Genomic DNA, 16,136 nt, shown 5'->3' with positions numbered 1-16,136 from the left:
TAAATCATTTTATTGCCACTTGTTGATTTTTAACAGAATTACACCAGATGTGAATGTAAAAATCTTTTCAAGCTGTCTTATGTACTTTTTCAGTTGTTTTATGTATTGCTGACAATCAATGATTGTATGTTGGGAAGGAATTGTACCACTGAGAGTTATTTGCAGCTGTGAAGTATTGAAGGTAAAGCAATTTCTCTTCATATTTGAAAGGATGATATTGTTTGATATGACTGTTTAAGTAAGCATGAGGTATCATATGTAAGAAGTTTATTTTTTGGTATGTTTGGTACTTTATTAATTCTGTCATCAAAAAATGTTTTAGTTTTGATCAATATCTTAGATCTTAGTGAAAATTTTAAAAGGTTTTTAATTTTTATTAAAGACTTTTTAATATTTATGAGATCTTAATGATGTTGCTAATTATAAATTTTGATTTGTTGTTATTGATATTGATTTTTGTTTGGTTTGCTTGTAGCCCCTGAGGCAGCGGCTTTGTGAGCCGCAAAACTCGGCCGGAGTCGGGCAAGTTTTTTAATATACGTCTCTGTTTCAATAAACCTTGGAAAAGTCTCAGGCATCTATTCTTGTGTTTTTCCTGACGGCTATCATAGATCGCCTACCTCTGTGTTTTCTTGGACCATCCCTTTTGTTAGGAAAATGCAAGTCAGATAATGGTCTCCATCATGCTCAATGATACAAAATAAAAGGTAGATTTTTAGAGTACGTGCATTTTCCGTGCACGCACATCAACATACAGATTTTATAACATGCACACGTTATAAAATTGGCTACCTGTGTGTACAATTTTACATCGATGCGGATCCCATCTTGATTGCATAAGGGGGGGATTTTAGTAGGTAAGCAAGGTGATGCAATAGGCCCATTTTCCAGTTTCCTCCTAGTTTACCCCTGTAAAGAAGCAAACTTCCTAAAGCCCCCAACTAACCTGCCTCCCTTTTACCCTACCAGATCTGACCGAAAAAACGCCATTGACTACACTAGATTTTTTTGTTTTAATATTTACCCACAGTCCGTAGCAGCAGCAAGTTACACGGTTGTCCAATCCTGGTCTGTGCTTCTGCATGACACTGCCTTGCTGGTGCTGTCCCGGCTCGCCCATACCCTGCCCAGACTCACCCTTTTTTCACAAAACTTTCAGTATTTGCATACCAGGAGATAAGTGCATAGCTGTGGGTATCTTAAAATCCATGCGCCCCATAAGCCTCCCAATCACGCTCATATCTCCAGGATTGGCCACATGTAGGGCTTTTAAAATTCACCCTTAAATAAATAAGCAAGCAAGCAACAACCCAAATGAAGAAAAATCAAGCTTGGATTTGATTAATAGTTTAGTAGTTTTTCTTAATTTTTACAGTAAATTACACTAAGAAACACCAGCATAGTGCTAGTTCCTTGCAGAATTTCATATTTTTTCGGTCATATTATTTTCTATTGATTAATTTTTGGAAGGCATTTTTTAATTCTCGATTTCTCAGACTGTAAATCAGGGGGTTTAGCATGGGGATGAGTACTGTGTAGAGGAGGGCAAACATTTTGTCTTGCTCTGGAGATTCTATTGAATTTAGCTTCATGTAGACACACAAAATTGACCCATAGAATAGGAGAACTACTGTGATATGGGAGAAGCAAGTGGAGAAGGTCTTGCTTCGCCCATCAGAAGAGTGAATTTTCAGGATGGCTGCAATGATAAAGATGTAGGATGACAGAGTTAGAAGAAATGGGATAACAACCTCAAATATTCCTTCAGAAAGTATTAGTATTTCATAGTTCTGAGTATCACTGCAGGATAATTTTAGCAGTGCATTGGGGTCACAAAAGAAATGGTTAATCTCATTGGATCCACAATAGGAGAACTGAGATATCCAAACTACTGGAGGAACTTCACCCAGACCACCAGCTATCCATGAAGCAGCCACCAGTATGATGCAGATCCTTTTATTCATCATGAGTGGGTATCGCAAGGGGTTGCAGATTGCCACATAGCGATCATAGGCCATGGCAGTGAGAAGGTAGAATTCAGTACCTGTTAATATTGCAAAACAGTAAAGCTGTGTCATACATAGAGGGAAGGAAATTAGTGTTTTCCCGTTTATGAGACTTTGCAGCATTGTTGAGGGAGTGACTGTAATATTACAGATATCTATGAAGGACAAGTTGCTGAGGAAAAAGTACATGGGTTTTTGGAGATTATGGTCAGACCACATTAAGGTTAAAAACACAAGGTTTCCCAGAATAGCGATAAAAAAGGCTGGAAAAACTATTACATCAATAAAGATTTCCTCGTGTGAATGTTTATTAAAGCCCAGAATAATAAATCCTGTTTTCCATGTCTTATTCTCCTTTTCCATTGTTTCATTGCCCAGAATCTGTTAGGATAGAAAGAAAGAGATGAAAGCATTGCCGTTTAATGAATGATACATTTTTCACTGTACAGATAGTCCCAGTCATGTGTATGGCTACCAGTGTTAATAACCACTCAGTCATTTGATTCTTCTCAGATTCATCAAAAGCAGCAGATGCTGGCTTTGAATCATTTATCATTATGTAGTCTATGCATGTTCCCTCCCACCAAATGAGGCATAGACAGGAGGAGGAAGAGCAGAGTAAAAATTATGGTGCTGGTGAAGATGCAGTTCTCAGAATCATTATCTTGGGCAGAGTTTGCAAGAGCTGAGGCAGTTCACAGTTAATGAATTAATGGGCCTGGAAATCTAAAGCAATAGAAGGATAGAAGAGCACACGTCTCTGATTTCTGAGGGAGGCTGGAGGATGAATAAAGACACAAAATACATCAATTTTGCATGTTTCTGACCTTTCCCCTCTCCCACGTCATTTCATTATAAAATACAGAATATTAATTTTAATTTTTCCTATTATGGTAGGTGTCTTGCATCCATAAAGGAGTCTAAATCCAAAATGTGGTTGGAATACACATTAGCAATGTGAATTTATTTCATATGAATTACAAATCCAAGTCAAAAATTGTCTTGTACAAAAATACCCTAAACGCTTCAGGTATTTTTGTTTTTGGGAATCAAAAATAAGTAGAGGCCTCCCTGAAGACCTTCATACCCCTCGCCCACCACACAAAGACATCCCAGAGCCTGGGCCTACCTAATTGGGCTGAAGTAGTCTCTGCCAGGGTCTCCCTGGGATCCTTTGACCCCCACTCCTGCCCTTAAAATACTTCTAGGGCTGTGGAATTCCCTGGACACCAGTTACTCTACCCTTGGGGCTCGTAGGTCCAAAGGGAAGGTCCAATGCCTACTTCTTCCTGCCATCATGCTCCTCCCTTTAAAAATGGCATGATAGCCCTCAGACTGGTGACAAAGGGATAGAAAGGATGGGGTATAGGGGTTCGAGGAGATGGGGAAGACAGGAAAAGGCCTGAAAGGAAATTTAATGTTTACTTGTTTATTCTAAATTGTTTGCTTTCATTTTTTATTCTTCCTTTGTTTTCTTTGTGCATTTTTTTTCTAATTAAATGAAACAAAACAGAATAAAATCCTGTCCAAGTCACAGCTATGGAAGTGCCTCCCTTATCCCACCTAAAAAAGCATGTGCTCTGGATCCCCATGAGACTAACACATTTAAAACAAATTAGAGAAAATTATTTTTCACTCCACACAAGAACATAAGAAGTTGCTATACTGGGTCAGATCAAATGTCCATCAAGCTCAACATCTTATTTCCAACAGTGCCCAATCCAAGTCACTAGTACCTGCCAAAAAACCCAAAATCACAATTAAACTTAGTAAGCAAAGTTGGGTTTACAAAAGGTTTAGACAATAGACAAGTTCCTGGAGAAGTCCATAAACTCACTGTTATTAACCAGACTAGAAGAAAGCCACTACTTCTCCCTGAGTGTTAGCAGCAGGCGATCTATCAACTGTATGGGATCTTGCCAAGCATGTGTGTCCTGGATTAGCCACTGCTGGAAACAGGATACTGGGTTTGATGGGCCCATAATCTGACCCAGTATATCATCTTCTGCTTGCACTGTGTGTACTCTCCTACCCATAAAATCAGTTCAATAGGAGAATTGTGGGAAATATGCGCTTGCCAGCAAGCCATTTCATCAGGGTTTAAACACTTAACTTCCCTTCTCCCTGGCTTTGCCTGAATAAAAGCATCACTTGTGCTTAAGCCTCTCTGCCTAGGAGAGGATACCTGACTTCATGTATTTCTCTGGCTTATAATTATTCCTGATAGCCTGAAAGTAGGGCTGGGTGTTCCCTAGTCAGAGGCAGGACAAAGTCAGGAGGTATAGATTTCAGCAGCCAATGAAATGATCCGTGCACACCCCCTGAGCCAAAGCCAATAGTGTAGGGACTCATCTGTTGCTATGGGAAAGTAGCCAATCATGTAATGACACATCATCTGCCTTTGTATGAATGTACAATAAAAGGAAGAGCCTCGTGAGGGCTCACCCCTTCTCTCTTCCTGCCTGCGATGAAAGCTGCCTCAAGTGTCTTCTTTGCCTCCATACTCTACATCTGGTGATCCCTGCGACGTGATGATAAACTCCATGCTTATTTTGGCTGGTCAAAGCCTAGGTACGTACCGTTCAACAGATTTGCAATCGTAATATTTTTTTAAAAAAGTACTTCTTAGTAATTTTTAAAGTATTTCTCAGCAAGTTTGTTCCCCACATCTGTGAGCATGGGCAGTGATTTGACTGTACAGCAGAGGCTACATGCCAGGGAGCTGCAGCAAATCATCAATAATCATTATTTCATCACCAGAAGAAAAATAGCGCAAATCAGCCTGGGGGACTTAGAAAAATTAATAAGTGAAATAGCTTGCCATTGCCCTTGGTATTCAATGGAGGCTGGAACTCTAAATACCCAGGAATGGATTTTAATCGGCAATTGTCTTCATACAGCTCCCAGAGCTCCCATAAAGCAAAGATTAATCTGGCAAAAATGTACAGAGGCCATCGAACACATAGAAAAAAAAAAGTTTAAAGACAGCAGTTTCAAACCATGTGCTTTTAGAAGCAGGCAGACTCAATCAGAATACCCTTCCCCCATCTTATGCTCAGTCTTCCTCAGAGACAGCAAATTCTTTGTATCAGCTCTCCATACCCACACCCAAGCCCATTCACACCTTCCCCACTTCTTTAGAAAAGCAGTCCTTGAGAACAATTGAGCCACAACCTGGCCGGGGTGGGGCGATTAGCATTGAATTTCAGCAGAAACCGCAGAAAGAAAACTTTACAGAAGAATAATTATTAGAAGGACTTCAAGCCTTCCCCATCACAGAAAAGAACCATGAACAAAGGGGGACAGAAAATGAAATAGAACATCTGGGGACACACACTCACATGGCTCCTGTGGCTTCCTCTGCATCCACCTCAGAGAAAAGGCCCCAGGAAATAGAAAACACTGAGGTCAGAAAAACTAGCCTTCCTCCATCTTGCCTGCAACCCCCTTCCCCCACCAACCACTCCCTGTACCCCCATTTGCTATTGCCTGAGACAGTCATTGATTCTGCATCATCAATTTGTCCAGGTAAATTACCATCTCAAACCACTGCTCCCGGTAACAATTTATGTGCCGCGGTCAGCATGGGATTTCACCTAGAACATGGAAATCTCACAAGAGAGGAATTATTGAAAGGGATTCAAGCCTCTCCTATTACAAAAGGGATTAAAGAGCTGGGTGTGGCAGCAATAGAGTTGAGTGCCCGGAATGCCATGAGCAGTGGCTATGCCCCCAGTTCTTCAAAGAAATCAGCGTGTAAGACCTTGGGCCAAGCAGCTGCACTCCTGCATTACAAGCAAAGAAAATATCAATATGAAAAAAAGGATTTAATTAGACTCCTGCGTTACAAGCAAAGAAAATATTACTATGAAAAAAAAATGGTTTCTCTTAACAAACAGTACAGATTTGGAAAAAATGGTTTCTATTAGTCTTTGATATTCAGTTACAAAAAATCTGCATACTTTGAGAGTATTTTCCCCCACAAAGTGTATGCACAGCCTTATGTTAAAACTGTACTGAAATTTGAACAATTGCTGTGTGAATTTCATGTGAAGTATTCACTTCTTGCAAAATTAATTTGGCTCACATTTAAAATGACTCCATTTCTCTGAGATTTAAGTTTATAGTTTGAATTGCTACCGTACAGAACTTATATTTTTACTGTGATTCTCCCTTTCAGGACAAAAGTAAATTAAAATAGAATCTGTCTGCAAGGAATCAGCAAATCCTCGCCAGCCATTGTCTGTGGTTGATGTTATCTATTGTTAAACAATGCTATCTTTAAGTTCCTATTGACTGAAGGATTAATTCCTTGGGTGCAGTTCTTTTCTTTTGAGAAACACTGCTCCTCCCCCCCTTTACTGTCTTTCTGTTAACTCTTGCTTGCCACTCATGGGGGAGGGAGGGAGAACTTTTGAAATGAAAGAAAAAAAACTGGACTTAGTCCTGCAGTTTCTCTCTCTAGTTTCTATATGTTAGTTAATCTTTTTAATACTTTCAAACTTCGTTAATACTGAACTGAGATTACTGAACAGCGTGTTTAATTTCCAATTCTAATAATTATATGAAGAAATTCTATTCTGATACTCCACATTGAATTTAAGCTCAGAGTATTATTGATTGCAACCTGGAACAATAGTTGCAATCTATAAAGTAATGATGGGGTCTCCACTAGGAGGTGCTATGTTATTCTACCAGTTATATTATATTATTGTTTTAATAATTCTGTTGTATAATAGTTTTTATTTTTCAGACCTACAGACCTTCTGTATCAAGGACACTTCAGTTTTATTTTCTTTTTCACAAAATTTATACATAATTCTGAACCTTAAAATTTTTACTGACAGAGATTGCTACATATAAAGCAATCCCTCCCAAACCTTTTCTTGCAAATCCAAATTGATTTTATTAAATTGAATAATAGAATTGATTTCTTCAAGGTTAAAAAAGTAAAAAGCTCACTTTAATCCTTACCTTAGTAATTTTTTTCTGTATGCCAGTTTTTAATATTTTCCAGATTTACAGCCTTCCTGCCATGAGGAGATGTGAAGGTGAACACTTTGCAGTTTATTTTAACATCTTTCTAACGCCTTTTGACTTTTGACTTTTGATCCTTGATCTAATTTTGTTTTTGATAACTTTTTGGTAAGATTTTTAGCTCAAATTATGAGTTATCTGTTGTCTGTCTTGATGCCAAGAAGACTATGACTGAATATTTGCAGAATGAATATGAATATGTGTCAGTTTTGTGTAAATGAATATTTGCAGGATGAATGAATATATGTCAGTCTTGTGTAACATATGTTTAATGTAATGTCTAATATACTTGTCATTTGATTCTGCTTACTGCAAATGACTTTTCCTTTAAATGATTAATTTACACTTATTGCTATTTTACTGAATGAAAATTGATCACTGCATAAAAACTTTCCTGATAATGGGGTTACCCTCTGTTCTGAAAAATGGCTCTGCTTATTGCAGCCATTCCTTTACATGAATTTTGTGAATAATTGAACATTAAATACTTATTTGGCATCCCCTACAACACCACAGGGCATGCCATTGTGGAGAGAGCCAATCATACCCTTAAGAGCTCTGGACCAAACAAAACGAAAAAGGAGGGATTGCCCCTGGATTTTCCCCTAAACAGGACTAGCTGAACAAAGTATTGATCATCCAAACATATCAAATTTAAGACCACAGCCATGAGTAATCATTATGGGACTAGGGTTAGTCACCCACAGCCATCAGTTTTGTATAGAATATTTAATGTCTGGTACGGTCCCGTCCCCTTATCATAGGGACGAGGATATGTTTCTGTGCTTGCTTCCACAGGTATATCAAGCCATGGAACGATGGAAAGGTGTCCAGGTCTACAGGACCCGATCCCCAACTTCTCCCTGAGCCTCCACAGCCCTCAGAAGGACAGAGACCGGACTCCTTGCAAAAAGCAGCACCACATGACCTGGAGACAGATCAAGGCCCTATCCAACCAATCTGCACAACTCTTAGAACAGCAAGGCCTTGAGAAAACTCCAGAGAACTTATTAGCCGCATTTTCTTGCCTGAATGCCAACTCATTAACAATTGTGTTCTGCACCCTCATCCTTTGCCTTATTTCTCCAGCTATGGCGATTTCAGAACAAGGACTCTGACAGGACAACATGTACATCCTCGATGCACAGAACTTTTCACACCTGTTGAATCAAACAGACTGTTAGATCTGCACACACATGCCAACCCAAGTCTGCGGAGAACTACTGATGCATGCTGTACCATTTAACCTTACTGTATGGACTAATTATCCTTTACAGAGAGGTGTTTTCATTAACTCTCCAGTTAATAATACCATTCTACACATTGGTAGCTGTATTCAAGAGACTGCAGCTCTTTGTTGGGACTATGATACAGGGGATGGAAAGGGACTTCAGGTGGGAAATATCCATATTGTAACTGAACCTTTGTATTAATCACTGAACACTTGCATAGTTATACCACATATGTATGCAATTGGCAGATTTCAGGATGTGCAGTGGGAGACCCAAGCAAGTACAGAAAGTATAGAGGGGATGAGGGATTTACCCTTTGTAGTTATATAACCTAAATGATAGGGGTGTGCATTCGGATTGACCGCATTAGTAAAACGCAACTCATATTTTTTTTTTACTTAAAAAATTGATTCGACATAAACGATCGGATTTCCCACATATCGAACATAGATATGTTCGATATGTGGGAAATCGCGATTGTTGAGCCAAAATAAAAATATAAACCCCCTCACCCTCCTTAATCCCCCCCCCCCGACTTACCACAACTCCCTGGTGATGGAGCGAGGAGTGAGGACGCCATTTCTGCAATCCTTGGCGAGAAGCATGTGACGTCGGCGGCACGTCGAGTGACGCCGGCGTCCCGTGATTCCCGGCTCGTTCGCGCCGGACGGCTCGTTCGGCCCAAAAAGAACTTTTGGCCAGCTTGGGGGGGGCCTCCTGACCCCCCCAAGCTGGCCAAAAGTTCTTTTTGGGCCGAACGAGCCGTCCGGCGCGAACGAGCCGGGAATCACGTGGCGCCACGTCACTCAGACGCGACGTCACGTGATTCCCGGCAAGTTCGCGCCGGACGGCTCGTTCGGCGCGAACAAGCCGGGAATCACGTGACGCCGACGTCACGTGATTCCCGGCAAGTTCGCGCCGGACGGCTCGTTCGGCCCAAAAAGAACTTTTGGCCAGCTTGAGGGGGTCAGGAGGCCCCCCCAAGCTGGCCAAAAGTTCTTTTTGGGCCGAACGAGCCGTCCGGCGCGAACGAGCCGGGAATCACGTGGCGCCGCGTCACTCAGACGCGACGTCACGTGATTCCCGGCAAGTTCGCGCCGGACGGCTCGTTCGGCCCAAAAAGAACTTTTGGCCAGCTTGGGGGGGCCTCCTGACCCCCTCAAGCTGGCCAAAAGTTCTTTTTGGGCCGAACGAGCCGTCCGGCGCGAACTTGCCGGGAATCACGTGACGTCGGCGTCACGTGATTCCCGGCTTGTTCGCGCCGAACGAGCCGTCCGGCGCGAACTTGCCGGGAATCACGTGACGTCGCGTCTGAGTGACGTGGCGCCACGTGATTCCCGGCTCGTTCGCGCCGGACGGGGGGGGGGGTCAGGAGGCCCCCACAAGCTGGCCAAAAGTTCTTTTTGGGCCGAACGAGCCGTCCGGCGCGAACGAGCCGGGAATCACGTGACGCCGCGTCACTCGACGTGCCACCGACGTCACATGCTTCTCGCCAAGGATTGCAGAAATGACGTCCTCACTCCTCACTCGATCACCAGGGAGTTGTGGTAAGTCTGGGGGGGGGGGATTAAGGAGGGTGAGGGGGTTTAATTTTTTTTTTTGCACATATGTACATATACCCAACTCATTGGATTTTTTTTATGTCCATATTGGCCGCAAGTGGGACCCCCTTTCGGACATAAAAAATATGAACATAAAATTTTGCTCTGCACATCCCTACTAAATGATATGAATTACAGAGACTTACACATCCTAGCTAACTGGACGACTGCCATATTTAATCAGACAGTCCATGCATTAATACTACTCACAACAGAAGTCTCTCAGATTAGAGAAGTAGCATTACAGAACAGCTATACCTTAGAAACCATTTTAGCCTTAAAGGGTGGTGTTTGTGCATTAATTGGATCTCATTGCTGTGTGTACATATCAGACTATAAAGCAAACCTCACACATACCATAGAGCAGATAGAAACCATGGTTGCTGATGCACCATTTTCAGACAGAATACCAACTTCTCCATGGGACTGGCTATGGTCCTGGCTCCCTGATATTTCTGGTCTCAAAGGGGTGATTTCTATTATAATTACTGTAATTGTCTTAATTGTTTGCCTATGATGCTGTATTCAGTGCATACCCAACCCTCATATCCATATTGAAACCTTGCTCTCAGCCCGGATACAAAGATGCCTTGTAAGATGCCTAATAGGGAATCCTGAGCCATGCAGCGTTGGCACACCACACTGCACCAGCTCTGGGTGATATGGAGATTCAGGAGCTCATCGGCAGCTGGCACACCACGTCGAATCAACTTTCTTCTCTCCATAATCCCCCTTCCCCTATTTCCAGCCCATACCAAGACATAACAGATTTCAGTAAGGGACTAAAGCTTTATTGAGCTTCCTAAACAAAAACAGAAAGGGTGAGATGTGGGAAATATGCGCTTGCCAGCAAGCCATTTCATCAGGGTTTAAACACTTAACTTCCCTTCTCCCTGGCTTTGCCTGAATAAAAGCATCACTTGTGCTTAAGCCTCTCTGCCTAGGAGAGGATACCTGACTTCATGTATTTCTCTGGCTTATAATTATTCCTGATAGCCTGAAAGTAGGGCTGGGTGTTCCCTAGTCAGAGGCAGGACAAAGTCAGGAGGTATAGATTTCAGCAGCCAATGAAATGATCCGTGCACACCCCCTGAGCCAAAGCCAATAGTGTAGGGACTCGTCTGTTGCTATGGGAAAGTAGCCAATCATGTAATGACACATCATCTGCCTTTGTATGAATGTACAATAAAAGGAAGAGCCTCGTGAGGGCTCACCCCTTCTCTCTTCCTGCCTGCGATGAAAGCTGCCTCAATTGTCTTCTTTGCCTCCATACTCTACAAGATTTATCTTGATATCCATGCAACAATCCTCGATCAGTTCCATGATCTCAGATATGCACCACTGCTAGATCATCAGGTTGGAAGCATCCCCAACATTACTTATCCTGGGGATCTTTCACAAACAACAAGAACTTATTCTGCCAATTTACAGGAAACTAGAAGACTAGAAACAAAAAGAATATTTTCATCACTGCATCAGTTTATGCAGCTCTTCACGTTGTTGATTTCAGGGAACTTCTAGGAGTCACTTATGTTCCTCCCTCCAATTAGAGGCAATCCAACATCCCTCTAGAGGTCCTCACCCCTTTGACAGGGTCACACACAAGCAGGGGTGCATGAAACCATGGCAAAACCATCTTTGGAATAGAGCATGGATTACAATTTAAGTGATGAGAGGAACCTTGTAAGAGGAGTTCTTTTTGAGTCTGTCTGGGTGATGGCCTGAATCAGAGAGGGATAAGGAAGCAGATAAGGGAAAGGTTTATTGCACATACTTAAAAATGCTTCTGAGAACTGCTTTAAGAACAATGGGGCCGATGCAATAAAGGCCCGTAGAAAGCGGGTGCTGAACAGTCAGCACCCGCTCTCTTAACACACGCATGATGCCCCAAAGGGGGGGTTCCATGCCAGATTTACATTAAGGAGTCGTGTTAACAAGGATGCGCTAAGGGTCACTTGCGACCCTTAGCGCATCCTTGCTAATGCAAACCCAAATGGTTTTTCGTGACTGCTGTACGCCGGTCATGAAAACCAACGCCACTAAAACTCAGCATCGGTTTTCGTGACTGCCATATGGCAATAAGGGAAACCGATGCCGATAAACCCAGCGTTGGTTTTAGTCGCTAAAAACCAAGGCATTTATAGATGACAGTTAAATGTGTGTCGGAGACACACATTTTTCTTTTTGCATCGGGAGTGAATGCCTAATAGCCTCATTCACATGCATTTGCATGTGAAGAGCACTATTACATTCACTCCACATTAGACTTGCGCTGAATAGGCGTTAATCCCTTTATTGCATTAGGGGATTGATTAGCACCTATTTTACCCATGTCTAACTGCACGTTAAGAGTGCACTCTGTTCAGCGCACCATATTGCATTGGCCCCAATGTAGGATGTTATGCTAAGGTGTTTATGAGAGTTCTCAGGCAAGAACCCATAGGGATGTGCAGCAGGGACGGATTCATCCCATTCGATATTCATATTCATTGAGACCCAAATTCATTGCATCCATTCACGGGGACCCCAATCCGTTCATCATTAGTTAGATATTTAATTGTTTCCCCAAGAAAACCCCATCCCAACCCTTTAAATTTAATTAACTACAACCCCCCCCACCCTCCTGACCCCCCCAAGACTTGCAAAAAGTCCTTGGTTGTCCAGCACTGGTCTTGGAGCGATCTCTTGCACTCGGGCTGTCGGCTGCCGGTATTCAAAATGGTGCCTATAGCCTTTGCCCTTCCTATGTCACAGGGGCTACCGGTGCCATTGGTCAGCCCCTGTCACATGGTAGGAGCAATGGACGGCCGGCACCATCTTGTGCTCCTACCATGTGACAGGGGCCGACCAATGGCACCGGTAGCCCCTGTGACATAGTAAGAGCAAAGGCTATCGGCGCCATTTTGAATACCGGTAGCCAACAGCCCGATTGCAGGAGATCGCTCCAGGACCCCCGCTGGACCACCAGCGGGGGTCCTGGAGCGATCTTGGTGGGGTCAGGAGTGTGGGGGTTTATTCGTTAGTGATACGTTGTATTCGTGGGGGTTCGCCATATATTTTGTGACCCCCAAGAATACAACGAATATGGCATATATGTTGCGGATTGCCAATACATTGCAAACGAATGCACAACCCTAAGAACCCAAGACTCACACGTGTACTGGGCAGAGAGGTCTGGACTGGTATGAACAGAGAGGAAATGAGTATCACTCCTGTATCAAGCAGCTGCAAATTCTTGTCTCATGCAGTTGCTGGGTTTTTTGAATGAAAATAAGATCAGAGAAGCATAGACTTCAGACTTCTGTACATGGTAGCTGGATTATTTAGGCCTGTGTTTTCAACCAGAAATGTATGCTTTATAATACATTGTATATATAGATATGGATATGGATAAACAGATATAATGTATCTCTAACTATAAATATATCTATAGATAGATACACGTATACATGTTTAGGTATTCTATTTAGTAATTGTATTATCTGCAGTTAACTTTTCTGTATTATCTGATTAGATATATTCTCTACTCTATCAACTTATTGCTCAAATAAACCTAACATAAAGTACCTCGAACCAATGTGCTGAGTCAGAATGTGCATATGAGTATTTGTGTGGAGAATAATCTACTGGATTCAAGCCCCTGGATATATATATATATGTGTGTGTGTGTGTGTGTGTGTGTGTGGTGGTTAAACTTCTGAGGTATAGTCCTATTGGCATACAGGTATTGTTACTATCCCGGTCACTGGGGTAGTGACCGGGCACCTACCTTCCTCCGCCTCGCCGCAAACCGCCGGGTTCCTGGCCTCCCGGGCAGCATGGCAGCGGCGTCTCCTCGTGGAGACGCCGCCGGGGACTCCTCCCCCCATCGGGGGAACGCGCGCGCGTGCGTAGACCCGCGTTTTGAGGCGTCTGCACCCGGATGTGCAGACACGCCTCCTCTGACGTCAGACGCCGGCTAGGGTATTTAAACCAGGCTTCCAGCCTTCCAAAATTGCCTTGCAACGAGGTCTCTCTGCGGAGTTCTAGTTGCCTGATTCCGGTTCGTCTGCCTGCCTGGTTCCTGATCCTTGCCTGCCTGATTCCGGTTCGTCTGCCTGCCTGTCTGGTTCCTGATCCTTGCCTGCCTGATTCCGGTTCGTCTGCCTGCCTGGTTCCTGATCCTTGCCTGCCTGATTCCGGTTCGTCTGCCTGCCTGGTTCCTGATCCTTGCCTGCCTGACTCCGGTTCTTCTGCTTGCCTGGTACCTGATTTTGCCTGCCTGATTCTGACTCGCCTGTCCGCCGCCTGCCTTGACCTCAGCCTGTGACCTCTACTCTGCCTGCTTGCCGCCTGTCTCGACCTCAGCTTGTGTCCTCTACTCTGCCTGCTTGCCGCCCGTCTCGACCTCAGCTTGTGACCTCCACTTCGTCTGCTCGCCGCCTGCTCGGACTCCGGACCGAGTCTTCATCCGTGGGTTCTTCTGCCTTCTCCTAAGTCCCAGCGGTTCGGGTCCCTACGGGCTCCTCCTGGGGGGACCTCGGGCTTCCAGGGCGAAGACTCCTAAGTCCTAGCAACCCGGGTCTCCACAGCTCCTCTGGAGGGACCACGGGTTTCCAGGTGAAGCCTCGTCTGTATCATCGAGTTCTGCCTCCCGACTGTCCTTCTCGGCGGTCGGCCCAAGGATTCACTTCCTGATTGGACAATCACAACAGTTTGCAAGGCCATGGATCCGGCAGATCTCGCTGGTCTCCAGGCCATTCCAGGTCTTGCGCAACACCTGGTACAGCAGCAACAGGTGCTGGACTCATTGGTAGCCACCGTGGAGCGCATGGCTACTCGCATGGATGCCAAGCCTCAGGCGCAGGTTCCAGTTCCTGTCCCGGCTCCGGTTGTCACAGTCCAAACTCCTACGCAGCTGCCTGCTCCTTCACGTTACGCCGGAGACGCCAAGGCCTGCCGTGGATTTCTTAATCAATGTTATGTACGGTTCGCTTTACTCCCTGGCCAGTTTCCTACTGACTCTGTCAAGGTAGCATACATTTTCTCCTTGCTGGATGGCAAGGCCCTGAACTGGGCATCGCCTATGTGGGAGATGAATGACGTCACACTTTCAAATCTGGATCTCTTTGTGGCTAGCTTTCGGGCTGCTTTCGACGAGCCTGCTCGCCAGACCTCGGCCACGTCTGAGTTACTGCAGATCCGACAGGGAACCCGCACATTAGCGGAGTACGCCTTGGAATTCCGCACACTCGCACTGGAGGTGGGGTGGCGTGATGACGCCCTTCGGGGCATTTTCCTCGAAGGTCTGGCAGGTCGGATTAAGGACGTACTAGCCGCCAGAGATCTTCCTGATGACCTGGACACGCTCATTGAACTCGCTGGGCGCATTGACCAGCGCTTGCAACAAAGGGCCAAGGAGATACGACCACCACGACGGTTCTCGCCTCTGGCACCAGCTTTCTCCAGACTGCTCACGCCGGCTTCCCGGTCCACGGGGGCGTCCACAGCCTCTTCCACTGAGGAGCCTATGCAGTTGGGGAGAACCTCCTTGACTGAAGAGGAGAGACGTCACCGCCGGACACAAGGGCTGTGTCTATATTGCGGAGGGAAAGGGCATTACCTTTCTCAATGTAAAGAGCGGCCGGGAAACGCTCACGCCTAGGAGTGACGGAGGAGTGTCTCCTGGGCTGTCTTAATGCTACTCCTCAATGTACTGTACCTGTGACTTTAAGATTTCTTGGAGGTGCTTTTGAGACACGGGCTCTGATTGACTCAGGCGCTGGAGGGAACTTCATCTCTCACACACTGGTGGAGCGTCTTCAAATAACTACACGGCCCCGTGAACCACCGTTACGAGTCACCTCCATCCAAGGAACACCATTGCCCGGGTGTATCTCGGTGGTTACGACCCCAGTTACTCTTCAGACCGGACTACTTCATAAGGAAGAGATCTCCTTCCTCGTTTTAGAAAAGTCAACACACCCCATAGTTCTTGGCCTGCCCTGGTTACAACAACATTCTCCAGTAATCCGCTGGGATGATTTACTGATTGGCCAATGGAGTCCACGGTGTTTCCAATCCTGTATCAAGTCTACAGTGGTTCCACCTATTACCTTGGCACACGCTGGGTCCTTACTTCCAGCTCCATACAGCGATTACTCCGATGTGTTCTCTAAGGAAAGGGCGGAGTTACTGCCACAACATCGTCCCTTCGACTGTGCCATAGAACTTCTTCCTGGCACAACACCTCCCCGAGGTAGAGTGTATCCGTTATCCCA

At 44.6% G+C, this 16,136-nt stretch overlaps 1 protein-coding gene across 1 annotated transcript; it reads right to left on the bottom strand.

Moving 5' to 3' along the window:
* Positions 1 to 1,442: 1,442 nt before the first annotated feature.
* On the bottom strand, positions 1,443 to 13,745 carry LOC115077649 (olfactory receptor 8K5-like). The gene is made up of 2 exons (XM_029579945.1): positions 13,646 to 13,745; positions 1,443 to 2,044 (listed from the first exon to the last, which is right to left on the bottom strand). The coding sequence occupies exons 1-2, from the start codon at positions 13,743 to 13,745 to the stop codon at positions 1,443 to 1,445; spliced, it is 702 nt and encodes a 233-aa protein (XP_029435805.1).
* Positions 13,746 to 16,136: the final 2,391 nt, after the last annotated feature.

Source organism: Rhinatrema bivittatum, chromosome 16 (assembly GCF_901001135.1).
Source record: "Rhinatrema bivittatum chromosome 16, aRhiBiv1.1, whole genome shotgun sequence".
Lineage (NCBI taxonomy): Eukaryota > Metazoa > Chordata > Amphibia > Gymnophiona > Rhinatrematidae > Rhinatrema > Rhinatrema bivittatum.
The sequence above is the reverse complement of the archived record's forward strand: the minus strand, read 5'-3'. Positions and strand labels throughout refer to the sequence as shown.

Coding starts and splice junctions, on each gene's coding strand:
- LOC115077649 (XM_029579945.1), bottom strand. CDS start 13,745: ATGGGGGGAGGAGTCCCCGGCGGCGTCTCCACGAGGAGACGCCGCTGC. Junction 2,045..13,645: donor TTGCGGCGAGGCGGAGGAAG/GTAGGTGCCCGG, acceptor CAATATTAACAG/GTACTGAATTCTACCTTCTC.